General features: G+C 27.9%; 1 protein-coding gene across 2 annotated transcripts; it reads right to left on the bottom strand.

The window, feature by feature from the left end:
• Positions 1-3: 3 nt before the first annotated feature.
• On the bottom strand, positions 4-27,746 carry LOC107456549 (phosphatidylinositol-3,5-bisphosphate 3-phosphatase MTMR3). 2 transcript variants are annotated; one of them, XM_087149895.1, is made up of 14 exons: positions 27,218-27,746; positions 22,204-22,487; positions 21,724-21,890; positions 20,057-20,168; positions 19,028-19,141; positions 16,305-16,507; positions 16,005-16,224; positions 14,269-14,464; positions 13,452-13,637; positions 8,656-8,823; positions 5,428-6,354; positions 3,696-3,809; positions 3,072-3,218; positions 4-2,104 (listed from the first exon to the last, which is right to left on the bottom strand). In XM_087149895.1, the coding sequence occupies exons 2-13, from the start codon at positions 22,482-22,484 to the stop codon at positions 3,096-3,098; spliced, it is 2,811 nt and encodes a 936-aa protein (XP_087006021.1). In that variant the 5' UTR covers positions 22,485-22,487; positions 27,218-27,746; the 3' UTR covers positions 4-2,104; positions 3,072-3,095. The 2 variants fall into 2 exon arrangements, 1 of the variants encoding a protein (XP_087006021.1); XR_015428650.1 differs by having other exon boundaries at positions 1,969-2,104; positions 3,043-3,218; positions 27,218-27,737.
• Positions 27,747-27,833: the final 87 nt, after the last annotated feature.

Genomic DNA, 27,833 nt, shown 5'->3' with positions numbered 1-27,833 from the left:
AAATTTGCATAAAGTGTGGAAAAGCTTTATTCAAATTATACAGTCAGGCATTTTTCTCACATTTTGGACTAATATTTTATATTTTTATGTACAATATTATTAAAAATAATATAATGAAAATATTATTTCATACTTTTTTTTTTTGAAGATCCAAATTTAATTTTTTTTTTCTTCACAGAAATATAGTACATTTTATCGGAAAACTTTAACAATTTAAGGAGCAACCATTTTCCAATTCTTTCCAGAGTTACAATCACTAAAAACTACAATCCTTTAGAATTTTACCAGTTTCAAAATATATTAAATGCCACTCAGATTTTTTTTTCTAAATGAAAATAACCTGCGTTACAGACTTAACAGCTTTTCTGTTTTTATGTTCAGTTTTGAGTCATTGAAAATAAACCCGATTCAGAAGATGTTTTCAATTTAAAAAAAAAAAAAATCTGGATGAAATCTAAAATAAGTTTTGTAACTGGATGATTCATATAAGGTAAACAATATGTATAAATAAGAAATATAAATTTACATACATTCATAAAGAAAGAATCATAAATTGAGTTTATTTCAAAAATATTGAGAAACTAAATAAAATAAAAATTTTGAGTATAACATAAAGATAAAACTTTTCTAAACCCTACACGTAAATGATAGATCGATTAAGTCAACCAATATATACATTCAAATAAGAAGTCTCTTGTTTATTTTATACAAATTAAGGTAAAATAACATTTAATAGGTCAGTAAAAAAAATCGAGCTTCATTATCTATATAATAGCAAATATTTTCCCTCTTTGATTTGAATTTAATTTTTAATATGTATATATACATATTTTTTCAAAATGAAGGAAATAACATTTATTTAAGTAAGATAAAACCCATTCATTAACAGCAACAGCACAACTGTCTTTCCCGTAATTCAAAGTTTTTAGACCTGCTTTTAAATGGTAAGAGGTTTGTCCTAAATTAAAAGCAGTAGTTTAAAATTTAATATTTGTCAGGACACCATTAAGTGTACTTCATATATTTTAGACTTATTTAGTTGGTAATAATCAAGAGCAATGGTTTCCACCTTTAATAATTGCGGGGGTAAAAAAAAAACTAGAGAAATAGTTCACAAGGTAGAATTAATTGTTAAGAAATTTTAAGTTTGGGTAGGTGGAACATTAATTATTTAAGTAAATATAATTTATGTTGCTCCAGTGTCTGCTTAATTTACTTATAGTCGATTTTTTGCGCTCAATTTTTATTAATCATATAGCGGAAATGCTTAAACGTTAATAAGAAGTCATAAAAATTTTAATTTTTTATTGTAATTCTTTATTAAAAGGTAACCACAATAGAAATTGCCTTTTATGTCTGAACAACCAAATATAATCAACTCATTTAAAAGTTTCCATGATTTTAGATATCTCACTTTCTCGAATTTGATTTATATCTCGATTCACACATTTAAGTGCATGTCGTTAAAGACTTTCTGGTTGAAAACCACTGTTTGGTGACTACTCAATCAAACCAAATTGGAAAAGATTCAATTAAATATTTTGATTTAGTAATTGAGTAAAAAAAATAGTACCCATATTGTTTTAAAATTTATAAAGAATTTCTTTTTTTATTTAAAGTAAAAGTTTTGGTTTTTTTTAAAAAAATTTCACATTTAAAAATAATCTGATAAAAACGTAAAAGAAGAATAATGTCTCACTATTATTATGCGGTAGAGTTTCCAATTCTGTAAAGAAACTTTTAAGACAAAAATTTCAATAACTACATAGATTTGTGTATGTAAATAGTATTTATATTACAAATTAATTTCAAACAATAAACATAAGTGTACATTTGTATAAGCAATACAACACAATTTAAAAACATAAATAAAGTGACTTTTAATTTAGTAAAAATAACTTGAATATATTAGCACTAGCAAAAAGATAAAAGATTTTAAGTCATCCAGTAAATGAGATACAAGTAGGTATCATCTTTTTCTTAGTAAATATTTTCAATGTAGTAGGAACCCAGATTAGTTAAGGAAGATGATTGTTTTTGTTGAACAAAATCTAAAATCTTGAACATTGTTTCCAGTCATGCTGAAAAGTTTTCAGGAACAAAACTGAAAGAAAAAAAAAAGTGTAAAAAAAAAATTACAACAGAAGAAAGGTTTGAAACCTTAGTGTAAATACTCAATGAAGCAATTGGGGGAAATAACACATTATAGAAAAAACAGTATTTATCAATTTTTAGATGTATAATGGACTTGCCAACTTTTCAAACAAACTACATGTAATCAGAAGGACAATAATACAGATAACGTTAAAAAAATTTGAATTAGTATAAATGCAAGGTGTTTTTGCTAATTTTCAAATTAGAGCAATTTTAAGGTCTCTTACTACTTAATTTGACATAGGTATATACATAATTTAATAATATTTTGCCTTAATTTTCTTTTTTTAAACTAACACTCAAGCGTTACTTTTTGAAATATTTATTGCGAACAATTTCATACCTCTTAGTATTAACTACCAAAAATTTTTTTTTAATATTTTTTATTTATTATTTTTAACTTAATTTATGATTTGTTAATTATGATTATTTTTAAAGAATGCAATTTTTATTACTTGGCTGTAATCTTACTACGAAATTTTAATAATTATGGACAAATTATTAGTTGGCATCGCTGGTACAATATTCTTTTTTATTTAAAAAGGCACTATAATTTTCAGATTAAGATAAAGCCTGATAACATTTTTATTTAATAAAGCAGATTTTTTCCTCATTTTATGTAATGTCACTAAACATAATTAAAAAAAAATGAGCACGTTCTATAGCACACAGCCAGTGCAACACGCTCCTAAAAACTGTTGTTAGACATTACGAGTTCAAAAAGTTTAATTTGTTAAAATGCTTGACAGTGGAGCTATCCCACCTTTCCTTCTTTTTATGTAAATATATAATTTAGAGTTAAATAAAATATTTATTATACTTTGGGAGAAGGCAAATTCTTTATTTAAAATATAACAAGACAGGATAGAATATTGTAAGATGACTAACCTATAAAAACAGGTTACTAAAAACTATACCTAAATTTGATAATTAAGAAAAAATCACATCTTCACTGTGACATTAGCTGCAGCATGATCTGGTGACCACAACATATCCCAGCTACTTTCGGATCCATTACTTTCTGGAAGGGGATCACCACTAGAAGCAGAATCGGCCAAAGAGGGCTAAATAAAATAAATAAATATTCAAATGTACCATGATTGAGGAATCTTTGAAATATATAGAAAAAATTTAAATATAAAAACAAGATTATTTCTGCATATTAAAAAAAAAAAAAAAAAATTATAATAAACAATTTTTGTTTAAGATCTAATTTTGCCAATACTGGTTTCAGTATGGATAACTTTCAATAAATTTTAATGAAACCTGCACACGTGTAAATAAATTTGGTGCAATTCTTTAATCACGATAGTCATAAAAAAATTTGGTGATAATAGGAATAATTTTATAAAAATATAACTTAAACATAAAATTAAGTTTTCTAAAATGTATACTTTATCTAGAAAAATAGAAAAGTAATTAATATTTTTATATAGATATTTAAAAACAAAGAGTAAGAAATATGTCCATTTTTACAATGCATTTAAATGAAATCTGTTAACATACAAAAAATAAAAGTTATAAAGATAATTCAGGCTTACAGCTTCATCCCCATCTAAGCACCTGCCTTCTTTGCTCTGATAATAATGGCATATATGTTGCAAAAATTCACATCTTGCTGCTGATAACTCCATATGAAGGTTCCCCACTTTATTCTGCAGAATAAGTTTTAAAATTAATGATAAGTTAATAATACATTTAATTAAATTAATATTTTTCCAGATTTATAAATTTTAAAGGGGATGTATTATTTATTTAAAACAGAAAACATAAATGAAAAAAATAATAAATCAATATTTAAATATGTAGGAGTCATCTGGATAAAAATACAGATCAGTGAAATTGTGCAATGGAAGTCAATAATCAATTTGCAAGATAACTAAGTAAATTATAATAACTGATCAGAATTTATACAATCTTGATAAGGCTTTTGGATGTAGTAAAATTAAAAATCATAATAAAGCCATTAAAAACGATTATTATAATCAAGTTGCACAACTGCTAAAAGTTTTTCTTAATAAGAAAAAAAAAAAAAAAACAATAAAATGCATTAACAAAAAGGGTTTTAAAGTTGAATTACTTAATCAAACCCAAATATAAACTAAATTGCTACCAGTCAGGCCTTAGCTATTATCTTTAAAGAAAGGGACAATAAATTTGATACATTAAAAGGTAACTACTATCATCCACACATACTTTTAGATACAGATTTCAACAGAATTACAAATAAAATTAAAAGTTGAAATACAAATTCATAGTTATGTAAGGTCTTAATTAAAAATATTACGACCTAATAAAAAATAAACAAGATAATTAAATAATAGATAGGGGATACAATTTTTTATATGAATCTAAAACTGCTAGCAAAAGATAAACCTTATATTTATAACAATTTAATAAAAATAAAAGCTTATCATGACAATAGCTCAAAATGAAAAAACTTATTGATTTTTAGTAACAGTATACAGCTATCCTATTCAATTATTTATTTGCTTTGAATTTTAGGAATATACACTAATGAAAGAGAGAATTCAAAATATTGAATTGGTTAAACTATCTCAGCTATTTAAAACAAAAGTTTAAAAAAGGTGAATTAATGCAAATAGGAAGATTTTGCTTTTATTTAGACCTTGCAGTTATCTGGATGTATGTAATATATTGCAATTGGCTGCTCAGAATCAAAGTATTATCTTTTCTATGTCTTAAGTCAAAATGCAATTTCACTTATATATTAACATAAAAAAAAGTTTTTTTATTATCAATTATTCTATTAGTTTCCAAACTCTTATAAATTCGTAGCACAGTTTTGTCAAAATTTAGTATTTTTTAATCACAAGTAGATAGTTACTTATGGTCTGTATATATTTTAACACTTAAAATGTTTTTTTTTGACATGATTAAGCAGGGTTGCCATACATAACTGCAAAAAAATACTCCCTGTGGTTTTTCTTGCACAAATTACACACAATATATTAAAAGGAAACACAGATTTATTGGGCTCTTATGTGAAATATTTCAGGATAATGATACTAGTTTTAATTGCTGGAAAAACTTAGAGAAATAATAAACAGCTCAACATACTTAAAACAAATAATGCTATACTAAATGAAATAACATAGTACAGCTAAACTATGATCTTGAAATATGGAGCGTTGGGAGGTCCGCAGTTTCCAAAATAAGAAATAAAATTCCCTGTAGAGTAGCAACTGGACCAAGGAAAAAAATTGGGTTAAAATCACAAAAAAAGTAGATAACTTTAAATGCTATACTTACCTTGTAGTGCAAAATAAGTTTCTTAATTCTTTCTTGAACAAAATTTGGTACAAGGTTTAGGCCATCAAAGTCCATTGTCTGACAAACTATATCTTTTTTTAAATTTGGCATTTCGCTAGGATCATCACAAGGTGTAGCAGGAAAACCTGAGCTCGGAGTTCGAGAGTGATTAGGAGTGGTATAACTGCAGCTACAAGAATTGGTTGAGCCATTCCTTTTACTACAAATATATGCCCCTATAACATTTTGAAACCAGTTAGGTAATCTAGAGTCCATATAGTTACCATTTAAAGTGATAGATTGTAAGATGTCTTCAATTGATAAGGATAAGTCACTAGTATCGGTACCAACACTTGACACTTGTTTGAAGTCAGAAGATACACCTGGCCTATCTTTATTCTCACTTTTACTAAGTTCTGATACAAGGACTCCACTTTCACTGACTAGAGTATCAGTAGAGCCATTGATACCTGGTTTTTGTAAAACTAAATTTGAACTGGAAGCCATCTCTTTAAAATTAGTCCTACTGTCTAACTGGTCACCACCTTTTTCTACCAAACTATTTTCATTTTCAGATTCGCTATTAGAGATAATTCCATTCATAACTTTTTGGCTTGAAGAGCAAGTTGATACATCACCCTCATTAAAATCAGGAACTTTAGGATAAAGCAAAGGAGGCTCAGGAAATGTGTTCTCCACTAATGATGGGTCACTGTTACGTCGGTGCAAAATTTGAGAATGCTCAGAGCTATGGATATTATCACAAGATTTAGTTTTTACAAGATTAGTTTTTTCGACATTTTCAATCAATGGAGGAGGTTCTTCAACAGGTAGAATAGTTGATTTCCCTAAATTAGCAGAACAGTTAGGAAGATATACATCATTCCAAAATGACAAGCTCCTAATTTGGTAAGATGGCCTTAAAATCTGAAACAAAAATTAAACTCATATTTATCACATATTTCTAAGAATACTTTTTTAAATTTTATATTTTGATATAAATATAAAACGAATGATTGAAATATAAAACTTTTTTAAGTTTTATATTTTGAGAAAATAAGTACCATTTTGTTTTCGTACAGTTTTAAACAAAAATAATATCAATTTATAGCAAATATACATTTTTGTCAATGAATTAAAATATTTCAGAACAATATAATGATGATTTCAATCGAAAAATACAAAAAAAAAAATTTTTTAAAACATGTTTTTTTCTTTAAAAAAAAAAAAAAAATTATATTGAAAAAAGTTTAATTGTAAAAAATAAATTTTATATTCTGGTTACTCTAAATTCATAAAGAGCACTTCTAAAATGGAGAAAAAAATAGATATATAATATAAATTTTTAGTTTAATTTATATAAAAATCTTAATTTTAAAGATTGCATATTTATTCTGTCTGTTAATAATATAAATAGCAGTTTTTACCTATTACAGTTTAACACCCATTATTGCTTAATATAATGTCATTTTATGCTTTGAAATCCTCAATTTTTCTGAAATTTTCTCCCTAAAATATTAGATAAATATAGCGAAACCTCGGTTACATGGATACCCTTGGGACCGAAAAAATTGCCCGCTTACAAGAGTTGTCCTTTTATGGGAAGGGTAGCCTAATAACTAAGTTTATCACCGTAAATTGTTTTTAGAATATTTTCAGTGATATAGAAATTATTAGATAATCTACGATAACTATTTACAAGGATATTTATTTAAACTTTAAAAAATATTTTTTCCCATACAAAAAGAATGTATGAAAAAGATAAATGAAAATAATTATCCCATTAACAAAGATATTCTAGTTAGTCATATGATACCGAATATGAACTTTTACTCCTCAGTTGGTTTCAGTCATTAGGCTTACACCTACCCATCACTTGAAAGGAAACATGGTTAATACCTCCTTGAAAGTAAATCTCCAGCGAGTCCCAGAAAACAAAAGAAATCAATGCTTACTTGTAAGATATGAGGATCTATAGAGTCGATATATTCACAATTAATCATCCATCAGGTGTCTGAATAAGTGTTTAATTTATATGAATACCTCAAAGATCATATTTCTGCTTTCTTTTTTTCTACCCCAGTTGTGTTGAATACAGTCTTCAAATTTATAAGAAAATGAAGGAAATTTTCAGTGGTGAATGTGAGTATGCCTCCTTTCTTTGCAAATATAAGACAACAGGGCTCGAAATTAACGGTGGTCCGTTGGTCCGTGACCACTAAAATCGGAGCCGGACCAGCATAAAATAATAAACAGTGGTCCGCCGGACCACCATCCGCCGCAGCCGATCTCCGTTAATCTATTCTCGCAGCCGATCTATTCTCGATCTTACGAAACTTAAACGATCTTACTTAAAACTATTTTAGAGCTTATTCACAATTTTTTTTAAAATTTTTTTATACAAAATTAATATTAATCAAAAAAATGCGATTTATATCAAAAATTTATGATTTTTTAAAAAAAAAATCATGATTTTTTTCAATCAAAAATTTGAATTTTTTATTTGCAGCTAATAGGAACGCGTAGACGGACCAGTAAAGTTTTGTGCGGACTAGTAAAATGTTTTAGTTACTGGTCCTATGGACCAGTAAATTTTTTTTTTTTAATTTCTACCCCTGGACAAGGTGCTGATTGATTCTTTAGTAAATAGCTTAATAATATTTTAGCTATGGATAAGGGAAAAAATTAACATGCTTTAAAAATCATGAAAAGTTGCATATTTTTTTTTCCATGCAATTTAAAGCAGAAAAGTTTTCTGCTTTCAAATTTAGAAAAAATAATGCCCAATTTGAAGTGATAAAAAATAATGTTTCAGGGCAAGGATGACTGTCCACAACGGTTTATTCATAAAAGATTCACAGGGAAGTAAAAATATGTCCGTGGTGAGAGGCGTCTGTTTCGCAGGAGTGTCCATAACAGGAGGATTCACTGTATTTAAATTGAATTTTTATAAAAGTGTTTCATTACAAATTTATTGAAGAAAGGATTATAAAATGTTCTTTTTTTCTCATTTTAAATATTTCTGCCAAAAAATGATTTGTAATATTGAATAACACCAATTTTTCGGCATCGCTCCAAATTCTTAGAGAAAATCAAATATTTAGACATCATAAATGAAGGTAGGAACTAACACATGGAAGCATTAAAGTGTATATCACTGTTAATGTTAGACAATCTAAACAAACAAAAAAGAGAATTTGCAAAATAATAATGAAAAAAAAAGCACACCTCATTACTATGACTGTATAAATAATTATGAAATTGACTTTTTTCATTCAGCACAGGCCATATTGAAAACGTTCTAAGAGGAACACTATAAGTTCGTCTTCTACTTTCATCAGTGTTGCAAAGAAAAGTTCCAAATAAACAGGAATAGGTATGAATAGCCAGTCGTGCCTTTAAAAGAAAAAAAGAAGACATATTTAGTAAAAGTAATATTGATTTATTACTTTTTATTTAAAAATACAAATAGAATAACAAGAGTTTTTAATTTTTCATTATATTCTCAAAACTATTTATTTTCTTCCTAAAAAATTTTTTTTTCCCCACTGAAGCCATCAGTTTAATGCTTTTTTTTGTTGTTGTTGGCATTAATAGAGATTCTTTAATAATCAAGCTATTCACAACATAATTAATTGATACTTTTAAACATCGTATTGCAAAATACTGCATGTATAGTGCAATAAAAAAAAAGACTATTTTGAATAACTTTTTATTTAATGATAAGATCTTGGTGATCTAGAACTCAATTTTAATGGCACGAGGGGGTGACCTCAAGTATGTTGATTAATTAGTTCAGACAATAACTTAAATTACAAAATCAGACACAAAAATGTACTTTCTCTGAATAAACATACCTTTTTCCCCCCACAGGATTCAGATTCTTGACCCTCAAAATATAGGGTATAGTCACAATCAGGAAAATATGGTTCCCATAGGTTGGTCAGAAAAGCGATCCAAAGTTTGGATCCTTAATGCTAATTTTACGTTTCACATATTTCGCTGTATCTCAAGAATTTTTAAGAGAATTAAAAAATGTTTGCATATAATTATGTTTTATAAAAGATGATTCCATGGAAAAAATTAATTTTAGTGAATATTTAATATTTTATTAAATAATAGTCGAAAATTTTTCGAAGAATAAGGTATTCAAATCTTTATGTCTTATGTAAGTACACTTGGCAAAATACAAAATTTGAGGGAAATAGTTAATGAGAAATGGAATTTTAAAGAAATCTTATCTTTAAAATCTGATGCCTCAGCAACAATTTAACCGATTTTGCTCAAATTTTGTATTGTGCCAGGTAAAATTCACAGTGTGTAGCCGAATTTTTCAATAAAAAATAAGCACCTTTTAAGCTCTCATATAATATTTTTCGGCACTTTAAAAAATATAATTACGATATGCACACTAACAAAAATTTTTTCTCCCTATTGTTGTAAGTTCTTTATATATTAACAAAATGCAAAATAATTAGTAATAAGTTTTATCATAAAGCAACTTTAAAGTACAAACAATTTTAAAAGTAATAATACAATAATAAAAGGCAATAAGTAAAAAAAAAAGTAATGAAGTACAACAAAACTTTATGTAATTAGTGGATAGCCCCTCAAGTAAAAATTCTTACAATTAAAAATCTTAACTAATTCTACCCTTATTAAATTGAATGATTAAAAGGGAGATGGAAATTTTGAGATGAAGTTTTGCGATTCTTTACTCCACTGGAGATCCATATGGAAACATGTAATTGATGAATGATCCCCAAGTCAAGTTTAAGGATTATGGTACAGATCTATAAATAGAAAAGTACGAGAATACTATTAGCTTGCCAGTGGCGCTTCACCAACGATGAAATTAATGAGAGAAATAAAAGTTTGTTTTGCTATTAAGAAAAAAAATTGGCAACATTAAGTTGGTGCCTGCGATCAGCAGAAATTCGAGATCTTTTGGTTAAATTGCGGAGGGCAGAAAATAAAGCCTGAAACTGCGAATATCTTGCAAACCGCAGCAGAGTTGCACATGAAAGTGCAAGAATCCTTCCCACCATATCCAGATCGGTATACGCACTTGCTGACACATAAGTATTTCATCAAACATGTAAATTGATCGGCCTTTCTAAAAGGCTATGGACCGACAGTACGCCGAAATGGATTGTGAAAAGGCTTAATAGAACGATGTAAAAACCACGCTTTTTGCATAAATTGTGACAAAAAATTGACATGGTAAAGAAAAAATATCACATTTTGGAAAAGGGAAAATTAAGCTTTTTAAAAATGAGAATGGATATTAAGCACCTTTAAGTATTTTTTAAAAATACTATACACCCTGAAAATTTCATACTTTAAAATGACGTAAAAATTTATGCACATTACAATTACCAAAAAAATTTTATTAAAATTAAGGGGTACAAACTTAGGATCGTTCTTCTGACCAACGTATGGGGACTATATTTCTCAGATTGCAGCTATCCCAAAAATTTAGAAATCAGAATCCTTTGAAAAAAAAAAGCATATTTATTCAGAGAAGGTACGTTTTTTTGAGTTCGATTTCATAACCTAAAATATTGTCTGCACTAATTAATTAGCATATTGAGGTCACCCTTTCGAACCAGTAAGAATGAGTCTTAGAACATGAAGATCTGATCATTAAATTAAAAGTTATTCAGGGTAGTTCATTTTTTTTGGTGCACTGTACATACTGTATAATTAGGGCCCTATAAATTATGCGAAGATGCGGAAACCCGCATAATTCACAATTATCCGCATAATTTACAATTTTCCGCGTAATCGCAGCATATCTGTATAATTTTTATTTTTCAGCAAAATGTATTCGTTTACCAGATAAATTTCTCCTTAAGGGTTTTTTTTTAATTGAAATATATCTTCTTTTTCATTTCCAAGAATCTTTTTGGTCAGGTGGTCAGATCTTTCCAAGAATCTGACAGAGGTGGACAAATTCACAGGAAACTTTAAGAAATTGTTCAAGCATTGTCCTGGAAGAAAGCGCCGCTATTTAAAGTTTTTAACAGATGACAATAAGATAGCTAAACTTTGTCCAGTACCAATAAAGACACGGTGGAATTCCTGATTTAAATCAGTGCAATATCATGCTGAATATTGTAATGTTTACATATAATTTTTTAGCAGTGAAATAAACCTTACTTCTGACACTGCTTGTCTCAATCAGTGCAAAGTTTTGGTGGAAAGCAAGTACGTTTGCAAAGACTTTCAGTTCATCGCAGAACACGCTCAGATATTAATGAATACTTTTCTCTTTTTCGAAACATGTGGTGTATCTATTCACAAAGCTTACAATAAGATTTTTGATCTGCTGTCTAAACTTCGATGTAATTCTCAGGCATCATACTCACGAAAAGATTCACGCAACGTATTTCTTCAAGAAGTGTTTCACAAAACAATTACGAAGTTGAATACTTTACTCTCCAGAACCAGACGTATTCAAAAAACGCAGGCCCAAGTTTAGTCAACCTGCATTAAACTTCATGAAAGCTGCTCGAGTTTTCGATCCAGAACAAATAGTCAACCTCAATATTGAAGATGACGATGTATTCAAGAATATTCCAGGAATGAGTGGTCAAGATATAAAACTCGAGTATGCTGCTTACAAAGAAATATGTAAAAGAATGTTCAAACCAGGACTTAATTAGATTCTAGAACTCAGAGGTAGTCTCAGAGAGATTTCCAGAACTTACAAAAAAGGCAAAACAAGTGCTCTCAGTGCTTCCTAATTCAGTAGATTGTGAAAGAGCTGTATCCTGCTACGGTCAAATTTTTACAAAACAAAGACAGAGTTTGAAAGAAAACGCAGCTTCTGGACTAACTTCTCTCCATTTTAATAAACTTTAATAATTGTTCTGATGTAGAAAATGGATGTACAATACATAAGAAGGTAATTTAGGTGAAATCTTTACTGTATTCATTGAAATTTTTTTTTTTATTAAAACAGGAAAGAAAGTTGAACTTTTTTAAGAGATTTTTTTTTCAGTTTCAATTGTTTTCTGGATCATTCGCAACCTGCATGCCTAATTTTAAAAGACACAGCATCCTTGCAGCATAATTTTTAAAAATCGCCGCATCCTAGCCGCATAATTTTTAAAAAATTTCCGCATAATTTATAGGGCCCTATGTATAATATAATAAACTAATATTTAATAAGATATGTTTGACTATATGAGATTTGTTAATACAAACTATATAAGCTATGTTTGCTTTACTATATTTAGATTGTTCTTTCTTTTATTACTCAACTTTTCACCATTATTGATTTTGCATTTTTTTTTTTAGAAATTTCCATACAATTTTTGCCTTTTTAAGGAATCATAACTATATTTTAAAAATAAATTGGCACAGCCTGATCGGTGTTTGGATTCTATTTTCAAAAAGTCAGAAGGGATTTAGCAGACACTGGTCCATTTGAAAACTTTTATTATTGACAATATGAATACATTCAAAACTCATGAGCTGTTTAATTTTCTGTTTTATTTTCAGCATACTTCCCCATCTAAATGCAATTGAAATTAATAAGAATCTAAAGTAATGTCTTATTATTTAAAGCACAGAGATAAAAGTTAAAAATTGTGCTTTGTACCCAAACTGTTAAACAAATAGTGCCTTCTATATGAAATTCAACAACAGAAAAAAATGAAATGTGATAAAAAGGCATTCTTCTCAATCTACATAAAAATGCTGATAAAATGAACAATCTTTAAATTTTCTGAAAATATGCTAACTTCTTTTTACTTAACTTTTAACTTTAATAATAAATAGAAAAAAAGTACTATTCTTAATAATATATGATAAAAGGTATTGTAAGTATATGTAGAAAGAGTTATAAATATTTAGATGAGTAACATAAGAACTAAAGTTTGATTTTAAATAAATTATTCATTTATTTTATTCAGCTATTTTTAAAATAAAGGACTTATTTCTCGTATCATACAATGTTTGCCGAATGGTTTCTTTTCTGCTAACTTCAAAAATTAAGTTGTAAGAAAACTTCTTACCAAATATTGTTCATTGAATTCAAAATGGCATTGAAATTGCTGTAAAAGTTGATATATACAATCCAACCACTGTAAAAATACAGGACTCCTTTCATTTCTGTCATCAGTACCATCTGGGTGACCACAGCGATCACCAAACTTATGTCCAAATTCTAACCATTCTCGCTCAACTAGCACTTGAAAACCCTACAAACATTTTATAAAAAAAAAGCAATTAACTTTAAATAATTTATTGAAATAAACATTGCGGATGAATTTGTAATTCTTATTTAATATTTGGTTACTATAAGAATGTGTTAAATATTTTTAGCCAAAATGAATATTTAGAAATAGTGCAAAACGTTCATTTTTAATATGGAATAAGAATTTGTTATTATTATTAGATAGTTAGAATTAGATTATTATCAGATAGTTAATAATTTTTTTATATGTAGATAGTGACAACAGCTTTTTACAAAATCTATTTTAAAAGTATAAATTAATTAAAAAAGAAATAAATTATTTACCGTTTATTTAGATAAATTATGACAAAAATATCTGAAACAATCAAATAAGTTAAATATAAACAGTTCTGTAGTTTAAAACTTAAAGATAACACATTATATTAAATATCTTTATAATCATAAAAGAACAGAATAAAAAGACCACTAAATAAGGCATTAAAATAAGTAATTCACAGGTAACTACTATAACTTTAATTAATTTTAAGCTGATGGCAACCGAACAATGCCTCAATGTAATGCATACAATGAGTTAATATAATCCTTTATTCAAGAATAGCCATTTAAAGATACAATTTTCTAGTTTTAGAAATTACCTTTTTAGTTCGGTAATATGGATCTAACATAATTTCTGCCAGTGCTACAATTTGAGGCGTTCTATCCCAACCATCAGAGCAATGTACTAAAACAGGTCTCTCCTCAACATCAACTGCATTCACTACTAATAGAGCAGCTCTTAATAATCCTGAGATGTGATGTAACCATTTTGTATTTTCCAAAGAAGAAAGCCAACTTTAAAAAAAAGAAAAGGAACATTGTTAATTTAATAGAGTAATATTGGTAACAAACAAAATTACGGAGATTAAATAAAAATAATGAAACAATTTCAAAACAAAACATTAAAATAAATTTAATTAATCAGAGTTTGTGTGGAGAATAAATTGTGGAAAAATATTGTTCAAGTAATTTTAACAAGAAACTAACAACTGAAGGGCTAAGAGCCACACTTTTTCAAACTCTACAATTGAAAATCAAACTGTTTCTTAGTATAGTTTCAAGATAAGGATTTCTAAAAAGTTTCAGAACATTCGAAAAGTTTCAAAACATTCCATTGAAATTTTTTAAACTGTAGCTTATTATTGTACTTCAAGCTCTTCAAATATCATAATAAGAATTAAGTTAAGTTTTTTAGTTAACTAAGTATTTAACTAAGATGTTCATTAACACTTAGTATTTAACAAACGTATTCAATAATTTAAGATACTTACTTTGTAGGCTATAAGAATAATAACAAAATATTAGAAGAAAAGTAATTACTATATAGCTAAAACTCCAGCAGTTAATATATATCTTTATAAGAAAATTTTAAGACTCCTATAGAGCAGTTCCACTATTTTAATTATTTACGAAAAACGTCTTAGTGACAAATCATGAAAATTGGAAACTATTAAGTAACTTTTTTTTTTGTAATAATATTAACTTTATGGCATATTTAAAATTTTTTTCATCAACTCAAAAACTCTATAAGCTCAGTTTTTCTGAAGGTATACTTTCTACAAAAATATCATTATATCTAATTAATAATAAATATAAAAATATCATTATATTTCATTAAATTAATAATAAATATATTATCAAAGTGCAAAATCATAACAAATTCAATAAGTAATTTTAAGCATTAGACAATGTAAATATATATGAAGTATAGCACAAAAATAGTGGTCAAGTGCATCTTTCAAGTCCGATAAAATCTCTAATATTGAAAAGAAAAAGGTGACAATAAAATAGAGCCAGCTGATTTTTTTTTTACAAATGTATACTTTTAATTTCTTTCAATGTTGTAGCCCATATTAAAAAAAATCGTGTTAAGTTTTTTTGTTATAAAAATAAAATTAATCAGCAATTATGAATATAAGTAAAAATAGTTATTTTAAAATAGGTGATTGAAGACCGTGTGAAGCAAATGTATAATTTCAGTATTTGGTATATAAGAGATATAAAATGATTGTTTGAATCGAACTAAAGAGAAAAAAAATAAGTAACAGCAATAAGAGGTTAAAAAACTCTCAGGGATCTTGAGTTCTTCAAAACTTAATGAGGAATAAAGAAAATTCTAAATTCTTTGAGTTATGTGAAGATGTGGGCTTTAGCCACCAATGAACAAACAATTAGTGGCTCCTCATGTGACAATAAAAAAAAAAGTTTTGAAAGCCAAATACATTTTTAAATAAAAAAAAACAAAAATAAATTTAACACTTTTTTAAGGGGCAATAAATATTGTATAATTTTAATGAATTCTAATGAGGTAATTTTTAGAAAACATAATTCTTACTTTTGATCATCCGAAAGAGCACATAAAGCTCGAAGACAAGCAAAACTATTACGGATCGTATGAATATTTGCAAGACCCATGTACTGAATTTCACAATTAGAGTAATAACCATCACATTCATAGCCCCCTCCTTTTGCTCTATTTGTCATAGCTGCAGCATATGAGCGAGCATCAATTATAAGTAGTTTCTTCTGAAGCGCTTTCTTTTCCTGATCTTGACCTAGATTCAGAAGGAAAACCATATTTTTTATATGCATAACATATTGAGCAGTTCAATAAATGAGAAAAATCAAGTCTTACCACAAAAAATAGACATATCAGACTCAATATCCCTTCTAAGAAAAGTTTCATCAGGAGAGTCAAGCTTTATATTATAGCCAGGATCCATAACACAAGCAACTGAAATGGCTTCGATTAATTTCTCGTCATTTGCATTTCTCCAACTCAAAATACCCATTTTTGGTTGACTACTGCGAGCAATGACGCATCCATTTTGTTGATGCCTAAAGTACAATTAAAAAAATATTTTTACAATGATTAACATATTTTTGTAAATAACAATGAACCCTTTTCTCTATACTTATTATAGAGATTAGAAAATGTATAGAGTTTTCAAAAATTTTGAAGACATATATATATATGAAATGCAAACATATGTGTAGGGTTCACACTAGTATGATGCAACAATTTTCATCAAATGTTGCATAAATGTTCATAAAATCAAATGCATGGGCAACATATTTGTCACCTTGAAATATGTTTAAAATTTAGAAAATAATAATAAAAAATAGTCTTTCACATCGAATTCCATGCATTTTTAAAAAAGATCTTGCTACATTCATTTTATTGCTCTATGTGTGGTACAAAATTCAAATGGAAAAACTGAAAATGCGTTGCAAATATACAGGGTGTCCCAAAAGGTCGTTTACAAACTTAACATGCTGGTCTGTCATATCATGATGAACAAGATTTACATAGGAACTTGTGTCCGAAAATTAAAACTGAGACCGCTAGAGGGCGATAAGTGCAGGTTTGGATGAGAAAAAAAATGATATCGATACCGGCGTTAATATGATTTTTATTATAAAACATCATTACATCACAGCAAATGCTCAAAATTCCTTCCATTCGCCACAATGCACGTTTCACAGCGTCGGCGCATGGATTCACGAACCCGTTCAAATTGGCCAGGAGTGTCACGGACACGTGCTGCCGCTTCCGCGATCCTGGCGATAAGATCCATGTCCGATGTTACAGGTGTCTCGTACACTATGGACTTCATGTGTCCCCACAGGTAGAAATCCAGGGGAGTCAGGTCAGGGGATCGCGGCGGCCATGGGACTGGTCCGCCTCTACCGATCCAGCGATTAGGATAAATCCTATCGAGGTATTCTCGAACAGCGTAGCTAAAGTGAGCAGGCGCTCCATCATGCTGAAACCAGATGTTTTGGCGTGTAGCGGCTGGAACGTCACCCATCAGATCCGGCAAAACTCTTTCTAAAAAAATGCGATAGGTATTTCCATCGAGGCGTTCAGGTAGAAGGTAAGGGCCAATCAACATGTCACCGATAATACCAGCCCAAACGTTTACGCTGAAACGTTGTTGATGTGCATGGGCACGTGTACATCTTGGGTTTTCATGCGCCCATACGTGCATGTTGTGCAGGTTCACGACACCATCCCGTGTAAAGCAGGATTCATCGGAAAACAAAATCCATGATGGAAAATCTGGCTGTGCGACCCGCTGTTGCAAATACCAGCGTGAGAATGCAATGCGTTTGGGATAATCGTCAGCGCACAATGCCTGTACTTTTTGGAAGTGGTAAGGGTGTTGCATGTCATCGTGCAGTATGCGCATTATGGTGGAACGAGCTACACCCAAGACACTTTCGCCTTCTCGGAGACTTCTTTGCGGGTTGATGGCATACTCCTGTAGTACGGTTTCCTCTACGATAGGTGTGCGTGTAGCACGTTCTCGACCGATGTGGCTACGTGCTACGAAAGCACCTGATTCACATAATCTGCGGTGCAATCGTCCAAACAAAACATGACTTGGCTGACGCCTGTTGGAGAAGCGCTCAAGGTAAATCCGTGCCGCGGATCGTCCATTTCCATCAGCGGCGCCGTATACGTAGTGCATGTCGGCCATTTCTGCGTTACTAAACTCGTTCATCCTTCTCCTTCAACGTCCACTCCTGAAATGATTGTTTTTCCCACTCTCCCGTTTTCGTGGAATTATCGCCCTCTAGCGGTCGCAGTTTTAATTTTCGGACACAAGTTCCTATGTAAATCTTGTTCATCATGATATGACAGACCAGCATGTTAAGTTTGTAAACGACCTTTTGGGACACCCTGTATATATATATTTTTTTGGAAGTTTCAAATTTACATGTGTTTGGCATTTATGTACTGGCAATATAATTGTTCACCACTAAAATTATATTTTTCACTCCCTTTTTTTCACTAGAATTGATGACATTTAAAATTTTCAGATAATTAACTTTTAGTATAGTATTTTGTGTTTTCTTAGTATCTCTGTTTCAATTTATTTATCTATTTTGTCTCCGCATTTTAATATTGATTTTTAATCTATTTACTAATATTAATATAGCTTTTTTTTTTCTTCTTTTGCTCAATTTTAATAAACACAAATCTTCAATCATTATGGGGCAATGAGCATAATTAATTTTAGGGTGTTATGGTAATTAATAATTTCTGATGTGTACCATAACATTCATGTAACTGTAAGTTTCAATTTTTTCTTCTTCTCAAGCTTGTCTAGCATATTAAGTTTTTGGCTCACTAAATGAATACCTAGGTAATCTTATTGGATCACTAAATTTGTATTGCTGGTGTGAACCCTATGTACATGGAAATTTTTTTGTGTACTCAATTAAACAAATAAATAAAACTTCTAAAACTAAACAAGCTATTGATATCACTACCTTTAAAAACTATGCCCTGAATAACAAACTACGAAATATAAGATTACGCTAAATTTCTTTAATAATTTGAATACTTACCGCCAAACAACAGCAGGAACTCGCCTTGAATACCGAAAACTAGCTAAATCTTTCAAATCATCATCATTTATTAAAGATGGAACTATTATATAGCGAGGATAACTAGGGCAAAACCTAAAAAATATACATCAGAAGATTATGAAGGCTCTATTATAAAATTATTACTAAAATAAAGAATTAAAAAGAAAAATAATTGGAGCAAAAATTTATGCTACAATGTTTCAAAGACTCAACAATGGGAAATAAATAAAAACAATGGGAACAATTACATAACAACAATGGGAAAAAAATAAAAACACAAAAAATCTTTTGTGTACAACTTTTGAAAAAATACTACACCTATTTATTAAATCTACACTAAACTCTGTGGCAAAACAGCCCATAGAGGGCCAAGGCCTACTCTGCTCAACCACCGGGCTTTTTATTTATTAAATCACTAGTGTTTAAAATACAATTTATAAAATATTATTTTTGAAAATTTGTTTCATGCAAAAGATAAGCTTAAAGTTTACTTTTTCTCTAGTTGGAAATTGCTTTTGATGTAATGTAATAATTAGTTGAAAATTAATACTTAAATCAATACCCGAAATGCAAGTTCATAATCACTTTATCTCTGTTAATAATGTCATATAATATATATATTTCAGCACTAATCTTTCAATTTAATATTTCACTTTTTATTATTTTAGCCACTGGATGGTGCTGTTTAATTATGAAATGTATAACTTTTATTTTCACTTCACTACTCATCTGTCCTCCATCTTGTTAAGAGCACTAGCTCACCTACTTACAAATTATGTTTATTTAATAATAAACTCTTATTTTAAAAGGTAATCTGAACTTTTTACTGAATTAATAATGCCTTAATTCCTTGAGTAAGTCATGCTAAGTATTCCAGCACTATTAAAGTAAAGACAACACAAGTGACCATCCACTAACCAAAGATAAGCAATATTTTCCCCGGCAACCTTTTATTTGTTATAAGTGCGCGATTACCAATAAATAATTTTTAAAAAAAATAATACTTACTGATAATCTTCATTAACTTTGCTTATTTTCCACACACTCTTCAGATCAAAACCCATGCGTTCAGCTTCAGATGTAATATCCTCAACTGATGAATCTTTGGAATCAAGTAATGCTATTAAGAAACAATCACTAAATGAGATGAATTTAAAATAAATAGATAAATAAGTAAAAGAACCCATCTTCTAATTTAATTAGATAAGTTGGATTTTTAAAAAAAAAATATTACATAATGTTATAACACAAGAAATTAAATGATCGAGTCGATTTAAATATTAAAAAGATTGTAAATATTAAAAATTTTAAACTGAGGTTTATAACAGTTTTTGCTGCCACTCTCCAATATAACATTTTTATTATACGATTAAGTAAAGCATTTTTTAAAAATAATACATGTTATGTGCAATAGTGAAATATTTCAATTAAAAGAACTTTCTTAAGCGTAAATCTTTTAGAGCTTTTTAGTAGAAATACATATGTAAAAAAAAAAAACATCACATTCCTGGCATTTTTTGAGCCAGGATTTGATAACATTATTTAAGTGAGTTCCCTTTATTATTATTTTTTTGTTAAGTGCCTTATAAAGAATAAGAATGAATTTTTTCAGATCTTTTAAAACACTTTCCGTTTCTAAGAATTTGCGATATAAAAATTTATATTTTTTTGAGAATCACCCAAATGTTTAAAAAACAAAAAAAAGTTTTAATTAAATGATTATTTGATATCTTTAACAAATAGTAGCCAAAGCTATATTTTACCGTATGACGTATTTATTCTTTTATGCATGCCCAAATCAAATAATCTGAACAGAGCCATTAATGTATAAGAAAATTGTGTGAATGCTTTAAACGTATTTATTAATCTTTAAAATAATTCGCAAATAATTTTTCAAATATTTAAATATTTTCATTAATTGCTTTTTCAACAGAATGCAATTTTTTTAAGCGTGAGATAGAGAATCGCTCCAATTCACCTAACAGGATGCTATATCATGGGAGAATTTTTTTTCAACTTCTTAAGTAACTTAAAATTTAAAGCATAGAAAAAGAGAGTTCAGATAGGCCTAAAGAAAGCCATGAAGTTTCATATGCTGAAAAAAATCAAAATGCAAACAAATTATGATAATACTATGGATTTTAGCTGAGGGGAAGTTTTTCAACAAATTGTTTCCCTTTTTTTTTGCTAAAATTTTTTTTAACATTTGAAACTCCACTGCTTAATATAAGTTTTTACCTAAATTTATTTTCCCCTCTCTAAAACTAACCCTATTTTAAAAGAGTTTAGCATGCATAAAATAAGAATGAATTAAAATCATTTCAGTACTTATAAGTCAAGAGAAAAAAGAACTTAACAACAAAATACTTGCAGAGCCTATGGGGAGGGGGAACAATGACAAGGCTAAAAAATGTTAAGCAATTGCATTTTCAATTTTAAAAAAATGTGAATCAAGTGCAAACTATTATGGTACTTTTTAATACATTTGTTAATGCTATGGGAGAACAACAGAAATACATGTTAATATTTAAGAATGTCTTGTTGCCAAATTCAATTTATAAATTTAGCAATAAAATGCATAATTTGTCATTGTTTTAAGATTAAGTTATGTTAAGATTAAGTTAAGTTAATGTTAAGAATTCTTTAGCTTCTTTTATTATCAATTATTTCCTTACCCCACGAATTATTATGAGCTTGAGAGACAATACTATCTTTTTGCTCTTCCCTGGTCCATGAAAGAAAGCGAAATGCAAAACAAAGATCAATCTTTTCCGGCAGTTTAATACAGTTCTGAATTCTCTTCAGCCACTTTTGGGTTTCATCAGTATTATCAAAGATACACCTAAAAATCAGAGGATAAATAACAACTAGTTTAGAAACACATGCATATATGATGTGCACCTGTTTCTAAACATACTATAAATTTCATGATTCAGTACTAATTTGTTAAGAATTATTTCAGAAAAAGTGAAAAAAAAAGGAAAATATAATTTAAAAACAATCATATATAAATATTCCGAAAATATTATTTCAATAATTTTAAATTAATAATTTTTAATAATTATTAATAACTTTTCAGTAATAATTTAATAATTAATAACTTTTCAATAATTAATAATTTTTCAATAATTTTAAAATAATTAATAAAAAATTACCTATAGGTGCGTGCATCTTTGCAACAAATATACAAATAGAAGATTTCTCTGCATTCTACATAGTCGATTAATCCAAGTGGAATATTTATATAAGTTCCTTCTGGATGATATAAACGATAATTTGTTACAACAATAACTCCTTCTGATGTCCGTCCTCTAAACAGTGGGTTTTCTCCACTAAGTAAGGGGAAAGACGTTGTACATATACCATCATCTGATACAAATGCTTGCTTTGGATACATTTCACCGGCATTAACAATTTCTAAACTTGCTTCGTCCATTATCTAAAAAATAAGAAATTATTTATATTATACATGAATTCCTTACAGAATAATTAGATAAAAAGGCTTTTAAATCAATAAAAAACATTTATTTAAAAAGAAGTCTGAGATACTGATATTTTAAGTAGAAAATACAGGCTTGAATGAAATAAAACTCAATTTGCTTTATAAATAAATAAAAGATTGCATAGTTAAGTTTTAAAAAAAGTTCATCTTTAATGCAAAGCCAGAGACAATAGAAGACCAAAAAAATTCGATCTATCATAAGTTAATTGAATTTTTATATCATTTCTATATAATTTGAAATTTTTAGAACCGTAATAAGTTTTTAATGTCACTAATATAATTTTTTTTAGCTATTCCATGTTTGTACATAATTACAATATGTATACAAATATAAATATATAAAATCAAATTACATAAAGATGAAATCAAATGGTAGCAAAACTCCTTTAAAATTAACTCATAAAACAGCGAAAAGCGTTTAGATCTACAAAGGTTAAAATATTCAGTTTTAAAAGGTTTCACATGTTCAGTTAGTGACGTCACCTATAGCAGATTGACGTAAACTAATTGTGACTCCAAAAGCAGAATATTTGACAATGTTCTGTAACAAACATTTATATATGGAAAAATGATCTATGGATTTTACTAGCAATTAATCTGAGCAAGTTTAAACAATTGTGCCAAAAAGTTCATTTAAAAATGAGATATGAAATAGTACACACGTCAATGAAAAAAACTGTTAAAGACTAATGTTGAACACATTTAGAAATTTAACTGGATTTAAAAGAGCCAAAAGTTTAAAATATATATTATATATAAAATTTGATTTGAAAAAAAAAAAAAGACGTCAAAAGCCACGATGAATGAACGACATTAAGAGTTAAAAATCCTTCATTCACTGCGGTTCTTGAAAAAAAAAAATTGAAATAAAAGTAAGTTTTTTTCCATTTTTTTGATATTCAGTTTACATACATTTGCAAAATAAAAATAAGTTTTAAAATACAGTTTAGCTTTGGGGGTTCAGACTATAATGAATTAATTTGTAACTTAAGTTATCCTATTTAACAATAAAAATATATTATATTAATATAATATTAAATAACAAAATTATAATTGTTTTCCAAAAGAATATGATGGGAAAACTGTTAAGTTCAGTCTTTAATGAAAATTTTTGTATAATCCTTTTATTTGAACAAGGTTCCAATGTATTTGTGTCCCTTTCATTATCTAAGTTGCAGCATGTTTCTTAGCAATGAATTTGAAAACTCAGCCAATGTTTTATTTGGTCACTCAAGTCCACACTTACTTACAATGTCAGACACAGATTTCGTGGTTCTAGGACAATAATTCAAATAGGGCCTCATAATTTGTAATAGCTTTAAAAAGGATTTTACGAAATAGTAGTTAACACTGTAATTCATCAACTATTAATTTTCATTAAGTATAGTAAAATACTAACTTCCAATTGTTTTATTATTACAGCATTGGATTGACAGGAAATTTTTGACTCTTTGTGTCTCAGTAAATTATTAAATATGCACAAATATATGAACATTTAATATAACAAGTGTATAAAACATAATTTGAAGCCAGCAACAAAATTAAAAAAGATAAAAAATAACTAAAAATTAACATTTCTAGCATTTTTTTGTCGGCAAAAAAAAAAAACAGTCATTTTGTCAGAGGCTTACGTTTTGCATCAATTCAGTTTTGATACACATCATATAAAGATAATAAACTTATTTAGGTCGTTGTAGAACAAGTGAATAATCTGAACTCTAGAAAAAGCACTGAAAGATTGTCCCACATCAGGTACAGTGCACAAAATTCAAATATTGGGGGGAAAAATTTAAACATTCTCTTGATAAATTCGCTTAGAACAAACTATTATATATTTAACAAACTTGATTTATTTTGAATTTAGTTATGAAAAACTTTCGAGGCAAAGAAAATAATTTATTACACATTCAAGAATTTTTAATAATTATTTAAATAAAATACATAATTCTTTTGCCAAAATAGTAACAAAGTAAAGAAAAGTTTTAAAATTAAGTATTTAAAAGAATAACAATATTTATATATTCCTGTTCAAAGTTGAGGTGGCTTGAATATACATGAAAGATAAGCTGTATTATGAAACTTAACCTATAATCTAGATAAAGAATTCGTAGATTCTTTTGAAATAGTGTATATGAGAAAGGAAATAATGAGCAGAATCCTCAAAATGGGAGATGTGCTTTCACATGATTGTTACTACAGGAAAAAGAATGTCGATTAATCGAGAGTTCGAGGCTTGGGCAATTTTTGCAAACCACTAAAATGATAATGAAGATTTCTTTCACTGATACAAATTACATACAGGTATTATGTGTGTATGTGATGAGAAAAAAAAAATCTTTGTTAATTATTTCCATTAAAAAACACTTTATTATTGCAAGGAATTTCTATTGGTCCCGAGACAATTGTTCCTATTCCCCCCCCCCCACCTATTAAGTATGGAATTGCTTGCAACATTAAATAAAAAGAGTCAAACGAAGTTGGAATATCATGAGAGCAATTCTACAAATTTTAGCACACGATTCTTACCAACAGTTCCATAGTCCAACTTAAAATTTTACCAGTTTACAATAATTTCAAATTACTGGTTAAAAGTAGGGTTCATGATAATTAGGAAAACGCATAGATAGACTTAACTTGGACAGCAAAGACAATATTAGCCATAAAATATTTTTGTATGTGGAATGAATAACTTTCAAGAGAAAAAGCCTTAAAAATATTATTAACTATGTTTTTATTTAAAAATTAATAAAATTATAGATTAGCTATATGTACTCTGGTATCAACAAGTCGTTCAGCACTGTGTACTAATTTTCTATTTCCAACTTCTTGACTTAAAAATAAAATTACTTAGTAATAGTTTTGTTAAATTAATTATTTTAGTACAGTAGAGAGCCAATTATCTGGACCAAAGCTAATCTAAATAATGAAAAATCGGGACAACTGAACATAAGTAACTTCTCTCGACACTTTTTCCAGGCTTAAGACAGACTGTTATAGTAGTGCCTACTATAGCACATTAAAAATGGCATGTTTAAAAGATTTAACTTTCTTAACAATTTATTTTTTACAAAATGTGTTTCAAGATTAAGAGAGAGGGCATTTCAAAATGTGTTTCAATTCCTTTTTCTATTTCTTGGAAAAAGAAGAAATCTGTTCCCTTACCAGAAACTACAAGCCAGTTACTACACACATTAAAACTAAAGAACGAATGAGAGTTTTCAAGGTCACCAAAGAACAAAAGATGCCATTTTTTTTGTTTACTTCGAGATATTCTGAAAATAATGAATTTTTTTTTAAGAAGGTGAAAAAAATACATAGCTCTTAAATGATCCGGATAATTGGACTATGCGGAAAATCGACGTTTGAATAATCAACACTCTACTATAGCGTTATTTCAATATTGATAAACCACTATAATTCATAAGTCACTAATATTAAATTTAATGATAAAAAAAAGTAAATTGAAAAAAAAAAATTTTTTTTTTTTTCTCTTTATTTTACTTACTTTTTCTCATTCAAAAAAAAAAAAAAATTTTTTTTTAAGCATAAATTCCTACTGTTAACAAAGATATTTCTTTATTAGCACCTTTTCACACCAACTGAAATCACAAAAATATTTTTAGCAGATTTTTGTATACTTGGAATAAATTGGAATTGCTTGCTTAAAGGTTATGTGATTCACTTTTTGAGTTAGCTTCATTTCTTGATTTTTATTAAAGTTTTTAATGAGCTTATTATCCAGTTGCTGCCAAACTTAGCAACTATTTTAACACAAGTACAGGTTCACAAATTTCCCTTATGAATAATAAAATTTTAAAACATAAAAACAACTACATCTACAAAAATTTATTTACATTAAAACTATCTTATTATTATTAGCTGATGTTGCAAGAATGCTATAATTAGATATGACTTTTAGTTCTAGATTCATTGCAAAAGTTCAATGCATATGTAATAGAAATTTTCGGATCTGATTCAATAAAAATCGATTTTAATTGAAAAATCAACAAATCAAATAATTTCCATTAAGTCAGCTAATGAAACAAATTTTGACATAGTCAAAACATTATGTTTTGAAAAAAATTAAACTGTTAGAAGTTATTTTTAAAATGAACAATATTGTATAAAAATTTGAAACGGTACTCGCAAGGTTATACTTCATATTTCAAGGAGGACCATAATTCACAATGATGTTACACAAAAAGAAAAGATACAAAAACTTATTTACATTAATACAAATAATTCTAACCAAATAATGCTGCAAAAATGTTAGGTAGTTAAATGTTTACTTCACTTCATAGTAAAAGATCAATACAAATATAATACATTTAAATAAAGAAATGGGGGATTTTTGAAAGTATTAAATTTACAGATTTTTTTAAAAATTAAATCATAGAAAAACTTGAATAGTTTTTTTCAAATTACAAGGTACAAAATTTACAATGTAGACACAGAAATAAAATTTTTTAGACAATATTAACTCATAAAAAAAATAAATGTAGAAAAATTAACTAAAAAATAAAGCATTCATTATTTTTAAATTAAAAAAGATAATAATCTTAATGCATATACTAAGGTTTTTAATATAAATCTCATTTAACGAGCTCAATTAGGATTAGAAACATGATATAAACAAGCAAAATTTAGTAATCCATTCAATATCTTACTTTTTGTGATAAAAATTCTTGTTACAATATAAAAAGGAGAAAAAGTTACTGATTTATCCTTGTAATAACTTTTATCTCATCACGGTTTATGCCATGTAAACAACTTTATCAATTCTTAGTTATAACACGCAAGAAAAATAATTCGTTTCAAGCTAGAATTGATAGTATCAAACTTAATATGGAGAAACAACTGTAATATTGTATAAATTTTGCAAATGAAAACTAAAAATTCTCGAATTATTCTTTTCCATAACTAAGCTATCAGAACAAACATGGCGTCCAAAGATTAGTCAATTTCAAAACTCAAATTGTTCACAACAAAAACACAACAAGGAGTTTCACTTTCGGTATCCACAAGAAATCGAAACTTTGTAGAAAGTTTTTACAATAGCACAGAATAGCTTAATAGCACATTTCCAAATATTGTTCAGGTAATCAAGTTGTGACTGTTTTTGTTTATGTAATTAAAACTAGTACCGCCAAAATTCTACGAAAATAAAAGTCCTCAGTACACCAGTGCACGGTGAACAGTTCAGAAAGTGACTACGTAAATACGGGTTCATTCTGTTTATTCAGTTTTTAAGTTTATTATCCAGATTTTTCTGTATGTAGTTGT

The sequence above is a fragment of the Parasteatoda tepidariorum genome, chromosome 8 (assembly GCF_982258835.1).
Source record: "Parasteatoda tepidariorum strain Cologne lab strain chromosome 8, Ptep-v5.0, whole genome shotgun sequence".
NCBI lineage: Eukaryota > Metazoa > Arthropoda > Arachnida > Araneae > Theridiidae > Parasteatoda > Parasteatoda tepidariorum.
This window is presented reverse-complemented; position numbering and strand designations above follow the sequence as displayed.